The sequence below is a fragment of the Eleutherodactylus coqui genome, chromosome 12, assembly GCF_035609145.1.
Source record: "Eleutherodactylus coqui strain aEleCoq1 chromosome 12, aEleCoq1.hap1, whole genome shotgun sequence".
Classification (NCBI taxonomy): Eukaryota; Metazoa; Chordata; class Amphibia; order Anura; family Eleutherodactylidae; genus Eleutherodactylus; species Eleutherodactylus coqui.
The window spans coordinates 15191265-15214364 of record NC_089848.1 but is presented as its reverse complement, the minus strand read 5'-3'; the positions used below and the strand labels follow the sequence as shown (position 1 = coordinate 15214364).

Below are 23100 nucleotides of genomic sequence, written 5' to 3'. Positions count from 1 at the left end.
TTTCCCTTTCCTGTGGATAGCGAATAACTTTCAATGTTGGCACAACTCCCTCCAAGGGAAAAAATGGATTAGTGCAGTTTGCTACTACTGCTACTACTGCTAATACTCAATGCTACAGTATTGTTGTATCTTGTCTCCACCACAGTTATGGGTGGAGACATGGGCTGGGCTGCCAGAACTAGAGGGAACGCTCCCAGCTCCGGATTGGCTGCTGGAGACACACACCTGGACTGAGTCGGCAATTATCTCTTCTTCCTGCTTATCCTCCTGGCCCCGCTTGCTGCAGTAGTACATCATGCGCTGGCCGACTGGGAGATGTGGAGATGCTGCTCCTGAGGCCCCCGTGCCATAATTTCCCCACCCGACCAGCTAGCCAGGTGACAGCTGTCACTCATCCCCAACGCTGTGCCTGGTCCTGTCGGCGCTCCTGCTCTGCCACTGTAGCCAGCCCCAGTGCTGTGAACTGCCCTCCTGCTGTGCAGGTACAGTGGCGCTTTACAGGGCTCTGGTAGCAGCAGGGATGGATGCCTTGTTTTGGCGCTCTTGCGCGGCCAAGTCTCCCCCCGCTGCCGCTGTCCTGTTGACCTTCTGCAGCACCGCTTTACAGGGGCCCGCTATCACCATATCTGATAGCATGGATGTAGCCGCTGGCCCTGTTCTCGAAGGGTAGCAGCGCAGGGAAGGTCTGGGCTCTCTGTGCTCTCCAGCAGGACACCAATTCGCAGCTTTGGGGGGCGGTACAAGGTGTGACCTGTCAATCTACAGGTCTCCACCCATTTTTGTGGGGGAGACAAGATACAATACCCAATGCTACTACTGAAAATAGTCCATTTTTTCCAGAGACACATCAATCTTGGGTGTCAGATGCACTAGCATTTTTTTCACCTGTGTGTCGCATGTAAAAAAAAAAGGACAGCATACTGACCAATATTATTCAATGGGGCAGCATACACTACAGAGTATTTTCACTCAGTCTGTGTCACATTGCATGTTCTATTCTTGTCCATATCACGATGAGAATTAGGACATGCAAATGCATGTAAATGTGCGGGCAGCCTGTGTATCAGACAGCATAAGGGCAGGTGTCCGTGTGGTGTCTGATGCGAGTTGCACCTGAAGCTCTCGGGTAGTCTTATAGACAATAAATAGGTTAAAGCCATACAAAATATCTTTTTATGTAAAAAAAAAATGTTTTCTATTCTGAAAGATTTCAAAAGATTTAAGAAAGGATCACTAGCCATCAGCACAGATAGGGAAGCAGTGGCTGAATTCTCATTGTCTCTCAAGCCTCTCAAGCCAGTATATCAAAGGTTAAATAGATATATCCTTATTTGCATCTTAATTGCTTTCTCAGGAAGCACAAGCATAATGATGCCCATAGCCTGATCTCCTCTAAGATTTGTCCTCCTATTGATAACATAATGTTAGTCCATGCATAGGTCATTCCTCTGTTGTGCCTAGAAGGGAAGCGAGAACCTACCTGCAAATACTGAAACACATGATAGTCTGCACGCAGCCTAAATTAGTTACAACATTAAAAATAGTTGTAATTAGCTAAAAAAGTAACCCAGAAAGATAGAAACCACCCGATCTCACCGCAATCTCTCCTTCCCCCCTACATACCACCATTACAAAAAAAACGTAACGCAACATAAACACTCTGAATAAGGCTGCTCTCTCCCAGGCGCCTGTTTAAACATTGCGTTTTTGAGCAGCGTTTTCAAACGTGTTAGACAGCGTTTTTTTATTGCACCCCATCATTACAATGGGTGCAAAAAAAAAGCGCTAAAACACAAAAAATAGAGCAGGCAACATTCAAAAATTGCAGCGTTAGAAATGCCACGTTCGAATGCTCATCTGAGAAGGCCCATTGAAATCACTGGAAGAGTTTTACAGCATTTAGCCGCACTAAGCACTGTAAAAAACGGTCTGTGTGAGAGCGGCCTAAATGTTTTTACAAAAAATAGAGAGTGCAATCTGTCGTCTTCTTCAATACAAAATTGTCAATATAATCCACATCTATTACAACGACTGCATAGACATCACAGTTTTACCATATTCTCCTGGTAGTCAGCAGGGCAGAGAGTGCCTCAAACCAACACTAACCATATTGTCACAGATTGAGCTACACATCTATGCATCTGTTCTCCGGAGCTGATTGCTCAACATCATACTACTGCTGACTACGTGCAAGGGCACCAGTCCAGGTGTGCCCTCCTCAAGTACCGTATCTCCCTTTCTCCAAGGATAACAGCTAATTTACTTTTTCTAGAAATTCCCTATTATCGGTGATTTTTCATCCAGCCAGTGCTGTTATCAATTTCCTAGCCATATAAAGCATTCTTGCTTCAGCCACTTTATCCACTGCAGAATCCCACATATATCCCAGGACATGCACTAAGGGAGGAGCAGCAAGGAGCACCTGATAGGTGCTATTACTGAGTGTTATATTATTCCAGAATAGTAGAGAATCTTTCAGCCCAATTTCATGCAAAAAGTCTGGTGTTCTATATATTCTGTGTATCATAGATACTTGCGATAAGTGGTGCGACTCACTGAAGGACAATTTTGTTCTTAATGGGACCAATGTCCCTTTCCTATTTTCCCGTCATCTTAGATGGGTATTGTGAGTTGAATTGTACATGCCATAGACCTTGCATTCCTGATAATCTCCGCAGGGGCAAAGGAGGTGATGATTAGGTTCTAGGAAGCCCTTTCCACTATATAGGCTTGCTGCAATTGTAAGTTTTTATGGAAATTAGTGTGTGTGTCAAACCATAAAGTTTGTAATTGGTCAAAATATTTTAACTTCTTCTCATTTATCACTTGACATATGCTCATAATCCTCTTCTCCTTCCAATGCTGTAGGAACAGAAGTGATAAAAAAAGGAAGTGGAGCTACCCCAATGAGGATCCAGTGATAAAATTGCGAGGTGCTTTTTCTCCCAGATGAGTTGTTTTTTATGTGGTGGAAAAGGAGATGTGCATTAAATTTTGAGGTCTGAGAGCCAAGGAGTATGCCAAATAGGTATAGACCAGTGATGGCGAACCTTTTAGAGAATGAGTGCCCAAACAGCAACCCTAAATCCACTTATTTAACGTAAAGTGCCAACATGTCAGGGGGCGGGGCTTATCACGACGTATGATTTTGCCTTCGTCATTATAAAAAGAACAAGGCTGTTTTAAAATAGACAGGGTGCAGATTTTGAGTGCTTTTGGGATGTGGAAATGCTGCAGAATTTGCCACAGAAATTTCCGCTGAGGACATTCTGTAGCATTTCCACCACATGTAAACATACCCCAGCAGCAATAGTAACCCCCATGGCGGCCCCAGTGGTAATAGTGACCCCCCACAGCAGCCCCAGCAGTAATAGTGACACTCCACAGCGACCCCAGTGGTAATAGTGACATCCCACATTGGCCCCCAGTAGTAATAGCGCGCCCCCGGAGACCCATATACTTACCCCCTCTTCTGCTTGGTTCTGCTGCTGGCACTGATTTTGGGTGCACACTGTGACATCAGTATGTGCTGCTGGACGCCTTCCCCGTTCTCTCGCGGAACCAAAGAGGAAGTTTCAGGCGAGGAGGATCCCGGGTGCACACTGACGTTGCAGTGCACCGGGATCAGCTCCGCTGAGTGAATACCTGCAGGGGAGCCGTGGCCCCTGCCGGCATTCACTAACGTGGTAAATGGCCGACGGAGGTGCGTGCCAGCAGGGAGGGCTCTGCGTTCCGCCTCTGGCACGTGTGCCATAGGTTCGCCACCACTGTTATAGACAGAGTACAACCCTTAATGCCCATCAACTGTCTGACTTTTCACCATACATCATGCATGAGGGATATAATGTGAAGGTGAGTGGCATTACACTTGAAAACCTGCTCTTCCAAGACGTTAAACAAGTGTGTCGCCGTCAAAAAATATTTAAGCAATATAAAATTAGTATCCTCAGTTCCCTCCCATCCCCTAAAGTGCTGCTATTGGGATGCCAATTTGCAATTTGCACCACACATCCAATTCTCACCTAAACTTTGACATTAAAGTTTCTTTCCCACGAGCGTATATCGTCCGCCCTTTTCACGGCCGAACGATATATGCTACCATCTAGGGCGTAAAAGCTCATGAACGGGCACACAAATCTAACGTTTATTCGAGCCTTCCACACGACATGGGACCTGGGGCATATACGCCGAGGCTGCCATGCCGTTGCCCCTTTCCCCACCCTTCCCCTCGCAGGCTCACCTCGGCTTTCCTCACAACTCGCTCTTTGCAATGAGAGGGGGCGGGACGGGGACGGAGCTAAGTAGGAGCCCATGCAGCGGCCGACGTATCCCAGCCCAAAAGATAGTTCCAGGACTATCTTTTGGGCCCGATGTAAAAATGTCCTGTGCTATATTGGCTTGCTGGGCGAGAATACGGCCATGTGATCTGATGCATTGGAATCCAATGCACCAGATCCCAGCGTATATCGTCTGGCCGTGAAAACAGCAGGCCGATATACGCTTGTGGGAAAGAAGCCTAAGGAATCCCAATGTAGTTGTACTAAATCATTAATGCATTTTAAGATATAGACTCCTAAGTATTTAAAGGACGGCGCACACTCCAATGGAGAATGTGCAATATTAACTATCAAATCAGATTTATCGACTGGCTCCAGAATAGTCTTGTTCCAATTAATAGCAAGACCTGAGAATTTGCCGTACTCGTCGATAACAGATATCCTCCTAAGACTTTAATATATCATCTGCATATAATGCCATCTTACCCTAATATGACTGTGCTTAAAACCGGATATACCTGGATGGGATCCAATCTTGCTCATAAGGGGTTAATTCGCCAGAGTTAATAAGATTGGCAAAGGGAACACCACTATCGCGTACCTCTAGAGGAGGCGGTGAAACTGCCATTCACCTGCATACCTGCCTGAGAATTTGTAAGTAACAACTTTATTCATACTATTGACTGTTTACAGAACCATAATTGAAGCATAACATCCCACAAGAGTTCCAATTCCAGGCTGTTGAACGTTTTAGCAGCACCTGACAAGCATATCCCTAAGAATTTCCCTAAGGCAGGCCTTTAGCACATCACCGTTTTTATCCACCGCTATCTATCAGTGAATGAACAGCCACTGAATATTAATTGCAGTGATCTTATCTGGTATAAATCTAGTTTGATTTAAGTTAAAATCACTTGAGATAATCTATTAGTTAGGACTTTTGCTATAATTTTGACGGCCACCAAAAACAAGACTATGGGTCTAAAAGATTTCACCAACACGCAGTTTTTCCCAGGTTTAGGTATCACAACTATGACTGCTTTATGCATAGAGGGTGGGAGCCCAAGAACAGCCTCACTAGAGACCACTTACGTCAAATCATTTATATGGCTCTGTCAGTAGCCCCTCCATCCCCGGAGCCTGATTGGTGGGCATAGACTCTGCTGCTTCCTACAATTCTGCCAAAAGTACAGAGGAGTCTAACTAGCATTGTTGCTCATCAGGTAACTTAGACAAAGGTATATCTGACAGGTACTGAGATATTTGTTCAACAGTTACACTAATCTTAGAAGAATATGGCGAAGCATGGAAATAATATAATATCTCTGTAACGTTGGTATCAATTTCTCCCCATTCATTTTTTTTATGTGAGGAGCAAGTCTAAGCTTCAGCAAGAGTAGCCAGTAGAGATGAGCGAGTATGCTCGGTTAAGGAAATTACTTGAGAGAGCATCGGTATTTTCGAGTAACTGCCTGCTCGTCCAAAAAGATTCGGGGGGCGGCAGGAGTGAGCTGGGGGAGCTGGAGGGAGCAGGGGGGGAGGAAAGAGCGATCTTCCCCCCGTTACCCCCCGCTCTCCCCCGCATCTTTTCGGACGAGCAGGCAGTTACTCGAAAATGCTGAAAAAATGCTTCATAAAGCTCCTTTCACTGCTCACTGATTCTAAGACATATTGATTCAAGGCCTCCTGAGCTTCCATCCAGTAATTCAAGGCATCCTGTATATCGTTTTGATAAATTAAGACTCTGTCTCCTCTAGGCGCCTCTGAAGTTTCTGTCCCAGCAGTCGCTACCCTCTCTAAACACAGTTGACAGCTTGGATGAGAATTTCCCTAAGGTAGGCCTTTAGCACATCCCATTCCATACTAGTTAAATTATGGTTCAACATGAAAAAAGTCTTTTTGAGACCATTGAAGATGCGGGCAATGAATGACATTCAACCAGAATGTTCTGAGTTTCCAGAGCTTGGTTCTCAACCCACCCCTGGTCTGAGATAGTGAAAAAAAGGAATGTCACCTTAGAAACACTTCTAATCATTTCCCACTGCTAAATCAATATGTGATAATGACTCACGCTATAGGCCAAGCCAGGATCCTACTGCACACTGATGAGGGGCAATCACCTCTGTGCATGGATTCTGGCTTGGTTTTCAATTTCCAATCATTGTTAAGATCTGTATAAAGGGTCGGACATTGATTTGCAGGAATGCTGCCATTCAATAGATAGTGCTGCAGGGGTATTGTTCCATCTTTCTTTTTTGCATATTACCTATAGAAGCATGCATGGTTGTATAAGGCCTAATATCTCCTCAAACACCTTCTAGGTGCTCTCTTCAAGGAGAGACAATACGTCTCCCGATTGACATACTAGAGTGACAGCAGTATTTTTGGACCCCCGTGTTCTTAACCTGCAAGAGATAATTGAGGAGCATTTCTTGCAGAAAGCACCCCAAAGAGGTCTGCCCCATATGGCTCTTTTATACGAAGCCATGTATTGTTGTTAGCCTTCCATAATAAGACATGTAAAGTAATTGAAGCAAAAAAAGGCTTAGTAACCCCGGTGGAGGAGTAAAAGAATGAAATGGAAGTTTGAAGCTTGGTTGCAGGGATACGATGAAAAAGTATTTTTGTTTTTGGAAGGTGCAGCCCACCCTATATAATGTTATACCCAAGGGCTAAGCGCATAAAACAGCAAACAAGGAAAATATTTCTTTCAGAGGGGTGAATGTGGCACGACCATCAGACATAAATGACTGAAATCTGGTATTTGCCAAAAATTCTAGTTTATTATTAAAACCAGCTTGTAATCGCGTTTAGAGGTATGGGAATCTCTTCCTCAGTACTCGCTGGGGATACAACGTATGAATACATATAAAACCATGATGAAACGTGACATACACATCCGAGGCATACAGAGGCACAAAATGGCCACTTTTGTGGAGGCCATATTACATCTCCATTAAACTTAGAGCTTGTATGGAACCGTAATATGGTAATTTGTATTAGTCTCTTATGTGGTGCTATAAGGTTTGTACAGTACGAGATTAGAAAATATTAATAATAATAATCTTTATTTGTAGAGCGCCAACTTGTTCCGCAGCGCTTTCAAACATAGGAGAAACACAGACAATGCAACAATTACATGTGATATACAATCAGTTTAAAACAAATGGGGTGGGGGTGATACAGGAGGTACAAGGGGGGTGAGGCATGGGGGAACGCAGGCAGTATGGGAGTTACATGTGAAAATCAGTTATTAGAAAGTAAACGGGGTGGGGGCGGTATGGAGGTGAAGGGGTAGAGGTCGAATGCGATAAGCAGAGTGGAAGGTTTGGGGAGCCGTAGAGAGGGGCAGGGGGACTACATCAGGAGATTTGGTATGCCTCCCTGAAGAGGTGAGTTTTTAAGGCGCATCTGAAATTTCGTGCATCGGGAATTGTCCGGATGCCTTTGGGTAGAACGTTTGGGTTGGTGATGCCCTGATGAAGTCCTGTAGATGAGCATGTGTGGTTCGTATTAGAGGGGTGTTTAGTCTGAGTGTGTTGGCTGTTTAGAGTGTGCGGACTGGGTAGTGCACGGACAGGAGGGAGGGGATATACGGTGGCGCAGCGCCATGGACAGTTTGTGGGTGAGGAGTTTAAATTTAGTTCTGCAGTGGATGGGCAGCCAATGCAGTGACTGGCAGAGTGCAGAGGCGTCTGAGAAAGGGCTGTATAGAAAAATGAGCCTAGCTGCCGCATTCAGTATGCATTGGAGTGGAGCGAGCGTGGTGCGGAGAAAGCCAATGAATAGCGAGTTGCAGTGGTCGACTCGGGAGTGGATGAGGGCGACAACAAGTATCCTTAGAATGCCCGTGGTGAGGAACGGCCAGATTTTAGCAGTATTATCTTTTTTCTAGAAAGAGTGTCCACTTGGCCATGTGTCTGGTATGGCAGCTCAGTCTTATTCTGTTGAACAACACAAACAGCCCATGTGCAAGAGCGATGCAGATTCTAATTTATTTCATGCCACCTTTAACAGGATGGCACAACCAATTTCTTTATGCCATGCTAAAACTGTTGCCATTTTTCCAATATGGACTTTCAGGCCAGGCCCACACGGGTGCACTGGATTCCTCATGCAGGTGGCCCGCAGTGGATCCTATTTGTGAACTCAGCTGGTGACCCTGCATACCTTATTTTGCTGTATTACACATGACCACAGCGGCTCAACGTCAGTCATGCACATTACAGTTTGTTTTAATGTTTGCATTTACCGCACCGTCTCTTAGGGATGACGCAGCTACCTGCGGCCCATACACAATGTTAATTGCGTATGGACTGCGGGTCGCACGGTCTCCATTCATTTTAATGGAGGCCGTCTGCGCAGAATCTGCTGCAAAATAGAGCATGCCATGATTTTTCCTCTGCTCACGGAATACGCAATTCGTATATGTAAGTGTGATGAAAAAAGCCTAAGTACATGCTTTTCAATACCTGCGTTTTGCCGCAGATCCACCGCATGGACATCGATTGCATACTCCGCAATAGGAATCCGCCCGTTTGCCCGTCCTCATTAATTACAACCAAACAGACACTTTGTATGCAAAGAAACAGCCAAATAGCAGCAAAGCATCAGCCTTCAGTGTGTCGATACAAAGTGCATCATAAGGTATCTGTGCCCAAGTTAATCGGTAACCTTCAGCATATTCATGTCCTACCGGTCTGCAGTGCAGGAGAGTGGCGGTTCAGAACTATTAGAGCACGGAGGGGCATCATTCACTGTACATGAATGGCTCGTGGACCAGGAATCAGACTGCTCTGATCTGCTGAGTGGAACAATTCAATTACAAGTATTAGCAGAGCTATGAGTCACATAACTAAATAATCTCTAACCTGATTTTAATTGCAGATGTAATTTCAGCAGGTCAATAGATTATGGAGCGCGACACGGATGTACTTATGTCTGCCGCAGCACAAAGCGAACGTATTACTGTCCACTACGGAGAACTGGAGAGGTAGACAAAATGACAGTAAAAAGAAGTGATATCGGGAGCTACAAACAGATGGTTGAAGCTACCGGCTCCGGCTTTGTAAAGCTATTAGCCCGTAAGAATAAAGCACAAAAGAAAAACGCTTGCATCTATTTTTAGTGCTTTAAAAAGCTTTTCTACCCATCAGGTAATCACAACTCATCTAACTCAAACTGCTCTACTTGTAACCTCCAACCTCCCGGCTCAATTAGTAGCAGGACGCCAGCACTAGCGGCACCGCGCAAGCATCGCTCTGCCGCGGACCCGGCCTTCATCAAGCAGCATATTTAAAGACAGTCCGCTTCGGCTGAGATTCACGTACGCCTCGTTATAAATGACATCTTAATTACAATATAATGAGTCTAAGGATAGGATAATATTCTACCTAGATCTAGAAATGAGAGCCCGTGAGTAAGGACTTCTTCATATAAGCATAAGCGCAAAAACTCACAAAACGCTCGCCCCTGCGTGGCTGTGCAAATACAGGCACTGCTACTTTACATAGGCAAGGGAATCACCCCAGGCTAATTTAAATGGCTATTAAGCCAAATAAGGTGCTGGTGTTCACAGGTATGCAGTGTTTTGCGCCTGCCCGAGCACACATATGTGCCTTTTTTCGCACCCGCATAGACTTTTTCACACAAGTGTATTTGCACGCACAATATGCAGAGAACAGAACCATTTGATTTCAATGGGTTCTCTTACAATAAGCATTTCGTGCACATGAAAGGAAACGCAACATTCTCTATTTTGGTGTGTACTTGCGCACCAAAGGTCCCAAAGCCTATGGGGATGCGCAAATGTGACCATATTTATGTGCAAAACACTGCGCGTAACCGCGAACAGCCATACCTGTGCAAATATGCACAATACTAGCGCATGCAAAAAATACTCTTTCATTGCGCAAATACGTTGTGCAGGAGCAAGTGGTTTTGCGCTTACGCTCGTGTAAAAAAGCCTAAGGCCTCATGTCCACGGGGAAAATCGGGCCCGCTACGGATTCTCCATGGAGAATCTGCAGCGGGTCCCTCCTGCCCCGCGGACATGAGCGCCGAAAAGGAGAATAAATGAGAATAAACTTACCTCCGATCCGCTCCGTTTCTGCTCTTCGCGGCGGCGTCATCTTCTCTCGTCGCGGCCGGATCTTCATTCTTCGGCCCGGCGGATGTGCACGATGACGTCGGTGACGTGCCCCGCGCATGCGCCGGTCCGAAGCAAAATTATCCGGCCGCGGCTGAGAGAAGATGGCGCGGCGCCGAAGAGAAGAAACGGAGCGGGTAAGTAAAATATGATTTTTGTGTCCCGCGGATCCGGACGGCTTCCATAGGCTTCAATAGAAGCCCGCGGGAGCCGTCCCCGCGGGAGACCCGCATGAAAATGGAGCATGGTCCAGATTTTTTCATGCTCCATTTTTTTTTAAATCACTTTTATTGACGATCCGCGGGTATTTATGTACCCGCGGGTGGTCAATGCATCCCTATGGGGTGCGGATCCGCATGCAGGAAATCCGCTGCGGATCCTAAATCCTATTTTCCCCGTGGACATGAGCCCTTAAGGGTATGATCGCACATTGTAGAGTAAATTAGCACCATGCCCTGCAAGAATGAAATCCACAGTGAAAACCCTTCACTTCTCTGTGACGGAGCGCACCAAAGATTTGAACATATAAAGGACGTCTAGATCCGCTGTGGATTTTTCCCTGTGACTGACAGGGTTGGTGGAAACCTCACTGTACATTGTGGGAGATTCTGCCATGCATTCTGCAGCTGAAATTCCACAGTGTGAACTGACACTAATAGTCTGTCTGCAGAGGGGACCTTTCACATGAGCCAGAATTTTGCCACAGGATGCAATGCAAGCTGCCACTGTGGAAATCCGGGCTGAGATCTTGTGGATTTTAATGTGGAAGTGTAGGTAGAATTAAGCTATTTTCAATTCTGCATTCCGTTTCATTCCAGAGCAGCGCAGATTTTGGTGAACAATTTTCCATGTGTTGTGGTGTGCCCTGCCACCAAATTCCACTCGTGTGAAAGGTCCCTTAGAAAACCCATCTTTAAATACCCAACTAGAGACCCAGCATTTTTGTGCATTTCACAAACAGTTCATTGATTTCAGTGGCCACTGAGTAACACTTCATTTTTCCTGTGGTGGTGCAGGGGGTAATTGAACACTCGCTACTGAGATATTCCACAGATTACAGCAGGTCTTATTCCATATTACTAACTCTTTTTGAGGGACTTGTTACAGATACAGGGTTTACAGGCCCAACAGTCACCAAATTGTGATGTATGGCACCCAGGGGCAAACATCAGAGTCAACTTATTTCCAGCTCCCCAGATCCTGCACATGTGCAAGATGAAGCCCAAATAGCACCCTGTGTGCCCTAACATGTCCCAACACACTGACAATTTCTGATTGGTAGGTCAGCCACCTCAATTTCCACAGGCCAACACACGACTAACATACTTTGGGATTATGGATCACTTAAAACATTCAAGGATGACTAATGACTAATGTTTCCTTGTTGGTCTCAGAAATAGCAAGTGGCAGCCCCCTCTGGTAAGACCGGCAGTGCAATGAATATTGATGAACTCTGCTTGGCAGAAAATACACTTAACAATCTGTTTAGGTCAACTCAACTTTTCCCTGACCAGAAAGGTGGTAGATTGACATGAAAAGTTCGGTGACAATCTACCTTTATCATCTCACCACAGGATCATAGCAACAAATCGTTACTATTCAAAGCAGACAATTTATTTCAAGGCGTTTCCCAGTATTGTAATTGTCAGGGCTCGAACCCAGGAACTCCAATGCTGCAAGCTGCAGCTCTCTCTACTGAGCCTCTGCACAGCTCTGCTGCTGAGCCTTACCCTAGTCCCTGCTCCTGCACATTTTCTCCCTGCGTGATTATTGTGCCTGTAGTCAAGTTGCTCTACTTGACTGCCCCTCTTTCTACAATTGCTTCATCTGTGTACTGACCTCTGGCTTCACCTGACTACTCTACCGCCTGCTCCTCTAAACTACCATTGCTGCTTCTGTGTACCGACCTCCAGCTTCACCTGACTACTCTGCCACCTGCTACTCTAAATTACCATTGCTGCTTCTGTGTAGCGACCTCCAGCTTTACTTGACTAAGCTACTGGTCCACATTGGTTACAAGAGGCTTCAAACCTGAACTTGATCGCTACAATCATTTTGATGGCCTCTCCTCCGTATATGTCATCAGTATCACATCATGGGGACAAACAATGACATTCCGGTGATCAGCTAATGTAAAGTGAAGGAGTCGGGGCTCACTTTCAGTGGGAGAGACCTGTACTAGGATTCAGGGCCACTGAACAGTAGAGGATGTTGTGCTTCTTCGCACATGCCGCTGCTGATTGGCAGGAGTGTTGGGTGTTAGACACCCACCAATCTGATATTGAAAACCTATGGGAAGGATAGGCTGTTAACTTTATAGCACTGAAAAAACTTTTTAACATCTGATACTGTACAACCTTCCAGTTATACCTGGATGCCTGGCAGCTGTCTATAAATTCTATGGCCCACCTTTTGATGTATAAGGACTGTTTCACACACAGGTTGTTGTTCTGTGGCAATTTTTCATGCAGTTATTAAGCCAAAGACAGAAATTGATACAGCGTATCTTTTGAATGCTCTTCTGACTTTGGCTCAAATAACAGCATCAAAAAACACAAAAAAACGTGGCTTCTTTGAAAACAAAAAGAACTGTGCGTGTGAGTGAAACAACAAAATATGAAAATATTGCAATCAAAGATCAATATTCTGGATTCATATATAGGATTAAACATGGTTGCCATGAGATGCATTCTAATATGGTAATTCAGACATATGATGTACAATTAGATGGGTCATATTCATGTACTTTAGAGAAGCTGTACCAAGTTATAAAGGATTAGGGATGAGTTCATGATCGTGGGGGTCAATCACTGATCCCAAGAAAAAGGGTCCTGTCAGTCCCCAAGTGCATAAAGGTCGCACACTGCCCTACTGTTCCATTGACTTCAATGGCAGCATTGGAGATTATGAAAATGACTTCAGCAGTCGGATAGGGGATAAGTAGTGCGGTGCAATTTTTTTGTGGTCCCATTGAAAACAATAGGAGAGATCCCCACAAAAAATAGCACATGTTGTGACTTTTCTATGAATACATCTATTGAAAACAATAGGTTCCATTTTCGTGCGAATTTTGTACATCTCACAACTAACAAAACTTGCACGATAAATACATACACGTGAAAGCGCCCTTATAAGCAGCATGTAAATAGACTCTCAACTACAGAGTTGATGCTGGAGATCAGGTTTGGGGACTATTTGACATAAATATTGCTAGGAAATGCAAGTAATGAATCAGGTGTTACATTAAACAAGTCCTTTTAATAATTTGCTCTAGCATTTTTTTTCTGATTCCATTTCACAATATGAAATGGATTAGAAATTGTATATACAACAGACAAGTTCCACCAGTACCAGCAGCAGCTGATGAACCCAATATACATGGAAGTTATATGCAACCTTTATCATATAGCATTTCATGGTACGGAAAGTACTTTAACATTAAACTGAAGACGAGTGCTGAAGAAAGTTAATAAGGTTTGTATCACTTTCTTATGCTTAGACTCACATTAGGTCCACATTTCAGTCCTTCCTTGAACACATCATCATTTGAAACAGTTATTGAAAAAGTAGGCAATGTTTATACATTCACTGCACGACTTGATCTTGTTCCAAACTGTTTCCACTGCCCCGTTAGTACAAAGACCTGTTACTGCTAATGTACTGTTCGAGCAGCATAAACATGAACATTTGCACCTGACTAGAAGAATGAACAGTCAGCACCAAGACTACGCAGTAGGTCAGGGCTCCGGGGACAGCAGCACTCCATCACTGCAACTGATCTAAGAAGCAGACATCACTGGCACAGAGAACATTTGTTCCATGCCAACTCTTCACCTTGCATTGCGTATGCCTGCTGTACGAGCTCTATCCAGTGTGACGGGATAACCTGAAGTTCGGAATTGTATCTCCAAAATAGGCAAGGTATGCTTTTCAAGAACATTAGTCTCACATTTCGTTGAATGGCGCAGAATTTTTCTAACATATATACTTTTAAATGTATTTAGCTTTAAAATTGCATCTCTCTGTGTACTGCAGTGTAGAATGATCTCCAGCTTAAATCAGTGTTAACTATACTAGTGAAATGTATTCTCCGTTATTTCATATTAGAGTAAATTCACATGGGCAGATTTGTCATGGGGAAGAAATATCATTGACTAAAAACCTATTTTGCAGGCACTTGTTTCTGCAGCTTGTGGATATTTGCAAAGCCCCATTCAGTGAGGAGCAATCAGAGAAATGTCTGCCATAAATGTGCCTCGTGAGTTTACACTTACAAGGCTAATATTGGAAAAACACCGTTTTTGTTGGACCAACTGTGAGAATTCTGATGGGCATCAAGAAGAGTCTCTGTGCGAAATAGCTTCACTAAACACAGGTGGTCATAAACAACACCTGGATCCGCTACCACCATCTGCAAGGTAGCATTGGGGAATTTGATTTATTTCGGTCCTGCTGGCGTTTTAGCAGCCCTGCTCGGAGCTGGAAAGGGAGGATTTCCTTAATATAACATTATATTAAGGAATTGCTAATACCAGAAAATAATAGCGAAAGTTGCTACAAAGAGAAATATTTTAGAGATCCTGCAGGCAGCACGTTGTTAACCTGTAAAGCAATCAATGAACGAGATGAGCTGTAAAGAACATTCTTAAGGCAAATATACCCTGGCTCAGGTTAGACCCCATATACAGAAGGTTTCCGACAAGTTCCCTCCCCGTAGGTTGCTCTTATTGACAACCTGTAGGTCACTACTATAGTTCCCAGTCGAAAGATAAAAGACAATACCTTAGATTCTTGGCTACTGGTGGAAGCTGGAGAATGAGGAGGCTGTTCAGTGTTTGCAAGTTCATCATCCTTTTCCACGCTGTCTCCCATTGTGCTGCTTGGAGGAATCATTCTAAGACGTACCAGCTATTAACTCTGTCACCTTTAATTAAAGGGGAATGCGTTGCATCTCATTGACCACTGGCTGCTACTGTTCTTCTCTTGCATGTCTTCATGATTAGTTGGATGTAAATGCCTGGTTTATTATCCTGCAGATTTTCTTCTGATAATCCCGTCTGTATGTCCCTTCTTCCAGGCAAGTTGTGTTTTGACTAGAATTGCTTTAGCAGGGCTGCGCAGCGTGTGGTTGAATTGTGTTCTCCCTTTATATAGTAAAAAAGCCTGGAGGTATGGGACATGGAAGTGTGGCTGTCAGCCCTGGTGATCAGGATAGAAGTGAGCTGAAGCAGAAAGCCTGGGCTGCTTACACATGAGGCATGAGAAGGAGGAGCACACTTCCAGACAGCTTAGGATGGCTTGTATAGGCATGTGCTTCTGCCTCCTTACTACTGCACAAGGACAGCATGCTGAGAGCCTACCAATCATTTATTGTAGTGCTGAAACATCCAAAGCTTTTAGTTAAAAAAAATCATCAAAGGGTCAAAAAGAGGGATCCCACAACCAACAACAAACTGATGCTGATCATGAATGATACACGTAGGCTCAAACAGGTGAATCCCCGGTGGGCCTTGAGCCAGGAATGTTAAACTTTAAAAAAAAAAATGACCTATTTGTCCTACCTACCCAAAATGAAAATAAAATAAATCTTTATTACATGTATGCAAAAGGGCTAAGACAAAGGCAATTAAAAATACAGGAGCAAATATACTAAAGTAATGTATCACTTTAAGATGTGAGATTTGAAGGTGGTCCTGTAGTCAGACCAAACTGGCTAAAGCTAAGCAAGCCTACCTTGCCATCTTAGTAATAGGAGAGTGGTTTTTCGGCACCTCGATATAAAGCATTCTAGCTATCACAGTAGAGTCATATCTTATGGACCAAACAAAACTCCTGAACCAAAAACATGAACATATTATCCCCCATATTGAGCCAGGATTGGGCCCCCATCCCATATATGGTGCAATACATTCAATGCAGTACATGCAGATAGTCAAAATCTCAGCTGGCCTATATGGCCATATAAGAGAGTGGTTAGTTCATCTATTTATGTAGACACATAGGCTGATTGAAAAACATATGTAGGTATGACTGTAGGCCAGACACATCTCAGTGGGCCCCCAGAATGCAATTTACTTACTTGGCACCCAGACACTGGATACAAGGGAAATTAATACAATGTACTGAAAATATGGGATCAGTCAAGAGGGATTATTAGGTGAATTGTAAATGGCATAATGGTCATACCCATAACATATTGTACAGGATTTTACATATATATATATATATATATATATATATATATATATGTATATATATATATATAGTGAGACACTGAAGGGATTAATTGTGGACGGTCGCTATATTTCACCCCGGTTCCGATGTTATGCCCAGTGGGTATGAGGGGAGTCCGTGTCTCGCTGTGTGGGACATGGGGAGACACCAGGGACGTGATGTGATCTTTGGCATATAGTTGCTGGAGATGCTTTTTGTAAAAATGTAATTAACCCAACCCATGAAAGTCTACACGCTGCAGACGGCGAGGAGGCTGGGTGCAGTTAGGAATGCTGGAAGCTGCAGGTCTCAAGAGACACTGTGTTTTGGACTAAGGTCACAAGAATTGGGACTTTGTACAACAGTACTTTATTTCCGTGCGGCTGCAAAAAGCCGTTCGTATAGACAGGGACGAACTCTGTTTAGTTAGTGCTGCAGAAGCAGGATTTTGTTTATGCCGAAGCTGAGACTGTGTTTTGTTTGTTTTGTGCTTTTCAATAAACACAGGCCAAGCCTGTATGGACTAGAACTGCCTGTCCTGGTCTCTGACTGCTGCTCACACTGCAACCCTGCGCTCTACCTGAGCTGACTCTCCCACTATATATATATATATACAGTTAGGGCCAGAAATATTTGGACAGTGACACAAGTTTTGTTATTTTAGCTGTTTACAAAAACATGTTTAGAAATACAATTATATATATATAATATGGGCTGAAAGTGCACACTCCCAGCTGCAATATGAGAGTTTCCACATACAAATCAGAGAAAGGGTTTAGGAATCATAGCTCTGTAATGCATAGCCTCCTCTTTTTCAAGGGACCAAAAGTAATTGGACAATGGACTCTAAGGGCTGCAATTAACTCAGAAGGCGTCTCCCTCGTTAACCTGTAATCAATTAAGTAGTTAAAAGGTCTGGGGTTGATTCCAGGTGTGTGGTTTTGGATTTGGAAGCTGTTGCTGTGACCAGACAACATGCGGTCAAAGGAACTCTCAATTGAGGTGAAGCAGAACATCCTGAGGCTGAAAAAAAAGAAAAAATCCATCAGAGAGATAGCAGACATGCTTGGAGTAGCAAAATCAACAGTCGGGTACATTCTGAGAAAAAAGGAATTCACTGGTGAGCTTGGGAACTCAAAAAGGCCTGGGCGTCCACGGAAGACAACGGTGGTGGATGATCGCCGCATACTTTCTTTGGTGAAGAAGAACCCGTTCACAACATCAACTGAAGTCCAGAACACTCTCAGGGAAGTAGGTGTATCTGTCTCTAAGTCAACAGTAAAGAGAAGACTCCATGAAAGTAAATACAAAGGGTTCACATCTAGATGCAAACCATTCATCAATTCCAAAAATAGACAGGCCAGAGTTAAATTTGCCGAAAAACACCTCAAGAAGCCAGCCCAGTTCTGGAAAAGTATTCTATGGACAGATGAGACAAAGATCAACCTGTACCAGAATGATGGGAAGAAAAAAGTTTGGAGAAGAAAGGGAACGGCACATGATCCAAGGCACACCACATCCTCTGTAAAACATGGTGGAGGCAACGTGATGGCATGGGCATGCATGGCTTTCAATGGCACTGGGTCACTTGTGTATATTGATGACATAACAGCAGACAAGAGTAGCCGGATGAATTCTGAAGTGTACCGGGATATACTTTCAGCCCAGATTCAGCCAAATGCTGCAAAGTTGATCGGACGGCGCTTCACAGTACAGATGGACAATGACCCCAAGCATACAGCCAAAGCTACCCAGGAGTTCATGAGTGCAAAAAAGTGGAACATTCTGCAATGGCCAAGTCAATCACCAGATCTTAACCCAATTGAGCATGCATTTCACTTGCTCAAATCCAGACTTCAGACGGAAAGACCCACAAACAAGCAAGACCTGAAGGCTGCGGCTGTAAAGGCCTGGCAAAGCATTAAGAAGGAGGAAACCCAGCGTTTGGTGATGTCCATGGGTTCCAGACTTAAGGCAGTGATTGCCTCCAAAGGATTTGCAACAAAATATTGAAAAAAAAATATTTTGTTTGGGTTATGTTTATTTGTCCAATTACTTTTGAGCTCCTAAAATGTGGAGTGTTTGTAAAGAAATGTGTACAATTCCTACATTTTCTATCAGATATTTTTGTTCAACCCTTTAAATTAAACGTTACAATCTGCACTGGAATTCTGTTGTAGAGACTTCATTTCAAATCCAATGCGGTGGCATGCAGAGCCCAATTCGCGAAAATTGTGTTACTGTCCAAATATTTCTGGCCCTAACTGTATACTAGCTGATATACCCGGCTTCGCCCGAGTTAGTTTGGTACTGGTTTATCTGGTGTTCACATGGAAAATCTTATGAAGTCGTGGTTACTTTAGAGATACCAAGGAAAAAAATATGTTCACCATTTTGCATAGTTCTCTGCATTACCCAGGAAACACCATGTGGAGGCAGCCATGCAACGTTTCCTTTATATAAAATGACATCAGGAAGTGAGAGAATTAGATTACGTACATAAAATTTGGACGCTAATTCTTTTGCGCATAGAATTGAAAAATGGAGTTGGGACCCATTAGCTTTTCCTATTTATGAAATAATCAATGCTCGTGCCAAATTTCCCATTTCTATGACACCGGAAAGTGAGAAAATACATTCCGCACGTAAAATTTGGACGCTAATTCTTTTGCGCATAGAATTGAATAATCGATTTGGGCCCCTTTAGCTTTTCCTATTTATGACATAATCAATGCTCGTGCCAAATTTCCCGTTTCTATGACACCGGAAAGTGAGGAAATTACATTCCGCACATAAAATTTGGACGCTAATTCTTTTGCTCTAGAATTGAATAATCGAGTTGGGACCCATTAGCTTTTCCCATTTATGACATAATCAATGCTCGTGCCACATTTCATGTTTCTATGACATTGGGAAGTGAGAGATTTAGATTATGTACGTAAAATTTCGACGCCAATTCTTTTGCGCATAGAATTGAATAATCGAGTTGGGACCCATTAGCTTTTCATATTTATGACATAATCAATGCTCGTGCCAAATTTCCTGTTTCTATGACACAGGTAAGTGAGAAAATTACATTCCACACGTAAAATTTGGACGCTAATTCTTTTGCGCATAGAATTGAATAATCGAGTTAGGACCCATTAGCTTTTCCTACTTATGACATAATCAATGCTCGTGCCAAATTTCCCATTTCTATGACACCGGAAAGTGAGAAAATTACATTCCGCAAGTAAAATTTCGACGCCAATTCTTTTGCGCTAGAATTGAATAATGGAGTTGGGACCCATTCGCTTTTCTTATTTATGACATAATCAATGCTCGTGCCAAATTTCCCATTTCTATGACACCGGAAAGTGAGAAAATTACATTCCGCAAGTAAAATTTCGACGCCAATTCTTTTGCGCTAGAATTGAATAATGGAGTTGGGACCCATTCGCTTTTCTTATTTATGACATAATCAATGCTCGTGCCAAATTTCACATTTCTATGAAACCGGAAAGTGAAGAAATTACATTCCGCATGTAAAATTTGGACGCTAATTCTTTTGCGCATAGAATTGAATAATCGAGTTGGGACCCATTAGCTTTTCCTATTTATGACATAATCAATGCTCGTGCCAAATTTCCTGTTTCTATGACACCGGAAAGTGAAGAAATTACATTCCGCACGTAAAATTTGGACGCTAATTCTTTTGCGCATAGAATTGAATAATCGAGTTGGGACCCATTAGCTTTTCCTACTTATAACATAATCAATGCTCCTGCCAAATTTTACGTTTCTATGACATTGAGAAGTGAGGGATTTAGATTATGTACGTTAAATTTTGACGCTAATTCTTTTGCACGAGAATTGAATAATCGAGTTGGGACCCAATTACTTTTCCTATTTTGGAGATAATCTATGCTTCTGTCAAATTTCATGTTTCTACGACATCAGGAAGTTGGAGAACTTTTGGCGAGTCAGTCAGTGAGTCAGTCAGTGAGTGAGTGAGTGAGTGAGTGAGTCAGTGAGGGCTTTCAGCTTTAGGCTGCCTGCAGACGGGCGGGTCGGATCCGGCAGCGAGAATACTCGCCGCGGGACCCGACGCCAGCGGCTGCAGGGACGAGCACGTACTCACCCGTGCTTGGCGGACCCGGCTCTTTCATGAAATAGGACATGCCGCGGTTTGTTTGCCGCGCAACATTTCGCACGGCCAAACCGCGGCCGTCTGCATAGGAGTGCGTATTGTAATGCACTCCTATGCAGGCTTTCAGTGGCGGAAATGCACACTTTTGTTTTTGCATTCTCTTTATCTTCAGCAGTGTTTCCCGTTTTGGGAACCTGGTCATGGATTCGGCAGAAGACAGGTGCGATTTCTATAGTCTAGATGGTAAAGTTTCAGCATCATTTTTGTTTCGCATGGCAGCAGCATTCAACAAATCATATCTGGATTCTAGAATTTAGCAATTAGGATGATTTAAAGCCATTTTAACACATTGCTGGGATCAGTGCAAAGATCTGATGAGTGGGCCCTCCTTCTATTTCCTTAAAATGTAGGATTAGAATATAGCACTTCTTCCATTATATGGGGATGCAAATGCAGATTTGCTGGGGATTTCACATTAATGCAAAGAGTGAAAATCAAAGCAATTGCACATCAAAATCTTCATGTAATACATGTGGATTGTGTGTCTGTCTGTTCTGAGGTACAATCACGGTATATGTGAATCTACCCTTACAGGCTGTAAAGATGCATACATGAAACTGTAAGAATTCTCAGATAATGACCATTTAATCTGAGCTGGTGCAACTGCAATAAGGGCTTATTTACACAAACGCATTTGCACAGTGTATTATGTGCATAAATACACCGTGTGAAGGAGCTCTAAAAACCATGGCAATTCACAGCTTTCTGCCACGATTTTTGCCACAGATCCAGAAGCGGATTTTGCCTCATCAATGGGGAAAATCCATGTGCCTACCAACGCGTTTCTGCATGGATTGCCACTAGAGATGAGCGAGCGTACTTGTCCGAGCTTGATGTTCGTTCGAGTATTAGGGTGTTCGAGATGCTCGTTACTAGAGGCGAGCACCACGTGATGTTCGAGTTACTTTCACTTTCATCTCTGAGACATTAGCGCGCTTTTCTGGCCAATAGAAAGACAGGGAAGGCATTACAACTTCCCCCTGCGACATTCAAGCCCTATACCACCCCCCTGCAGTGAGTGGCTGGTGAGATCAGGTGTCACCCGAGTATTTAAATCTGCCCCGCCCGTGGCTCGCACAGATGCATTCTGACATAGATCAAGGACAGTGCTGCTGCTGGTGCTGCTGCTATAGGGAGAGCGTTAGGAGTTATTTTAGGCTTGAAGAACCCCAAAGGTCCTTCTTAGGGCCACATCTGACCGTGTGCAGTACTGTTAAGGCTGCTGTGAGCAGTGTTGCACATTTTTTTTTTTTTTTGTATATCGGGCGTGCAGAGCATTGCGTCCTCAGTCTGCAGTCCTTGTACATAGTATAGGGCCAGTACTGGTGAGGCAGGGAAAGAGATATACTGTCTATATAGGCAGTGGGCTTTTTCAAACAAATTTGGGAAAAATACTATCTTTGGGCTGCCTGTGATCGTCTTGAGTGTACTGCATCTCTGCTGGGGGTAGTAGTCCTAATTATTACGCAGCTAAGTGTTACAGCAGGCTTGCGCAAAAGTGTTTCCTGGCTCTGCGTTGCCCGTTACATCACCGCCGTCATCCCGTCCAGAGGGAAACAGTATACATATATACGCTGCCTACAGTATCTGTCTGCTGTCTCAGCTCAGCCTTTAAAAAAATAGAAGCAAAATACTTAAGGCCTACTAGTGGCCTTTGGACACTTGACTGCTTCTGCGCTGTGAATTCCACTAGCTCAGTCATACGCACCTACGTCTCACTACAGGCTTGCGCAAAATTCTTTCCTGGCTCTGCTGTGCGTTCCGTAAGCGAAGTCAGCCTCCAACCACAGGCCAATAAGCGGCACATTTAATAACAGCGTTCTGTTTCTGCACTACTGGTAATACACCATGCTGAGCGGTAGGGGTAGGCCTAGTGGACGTGGACGCGGGCGAGGACGCGGAGGCCCAAGTCAGGGTGTGGGCACAGGCCGAGCTCCTGATCCAGGTGTATCGCAGCCGACTGCTGCGGGATTAGGAGAGAGGCACATTTCTGGCGTCCCCAGATTAATCTCACAATTAATGGGTCCACGAGGTAGACCTTTATTAGAAAATGAGCAGTGTGAGCAGGTCCTGTCGTGGATGGCAGAAAGTGCATCCAGCAATCTATCGACCACCCAGCCTTCTACGCCGTCCGCAGCTGCAACTCTGAATCCTCTGGCTGCTGCTCCTCCTTCCTCCCAGCCTCCTCACTCCATTACAATGACACATTCTGAGGAGCAGACAGACTCCCAGGAACTGGTCTCGGGCCCCTGCCCAGAATGGTCAGCAATGGT

At 44.0% G+C, this 23100-nt stretch overlaps 1 protein-coding gene across 1 annotated transcript in view; it reads right to left on the bottom strand.

The window, feature by feature from the left end:
• STAC (SH3 and cysteine rich domain) overlaps positions 1-15604 on the bottom strand; it is a 361279-nt gene extending 345675 nt beyond the window's left edge. Inside the window, exon 1 of the mRNA XM_066585075.1 lies at positions 15208-15604. Coding sequence (XP_066441172.1) covers positions 15208-15318 — 111 coding nt within the window. The 5' untranslated portion in view covers positions 15319-15604. The remainder of the gene's footprint in view (positions 1-15207) is intronic.
• Positions 15605-23100: the final 7496 nt, after the last annotated feature.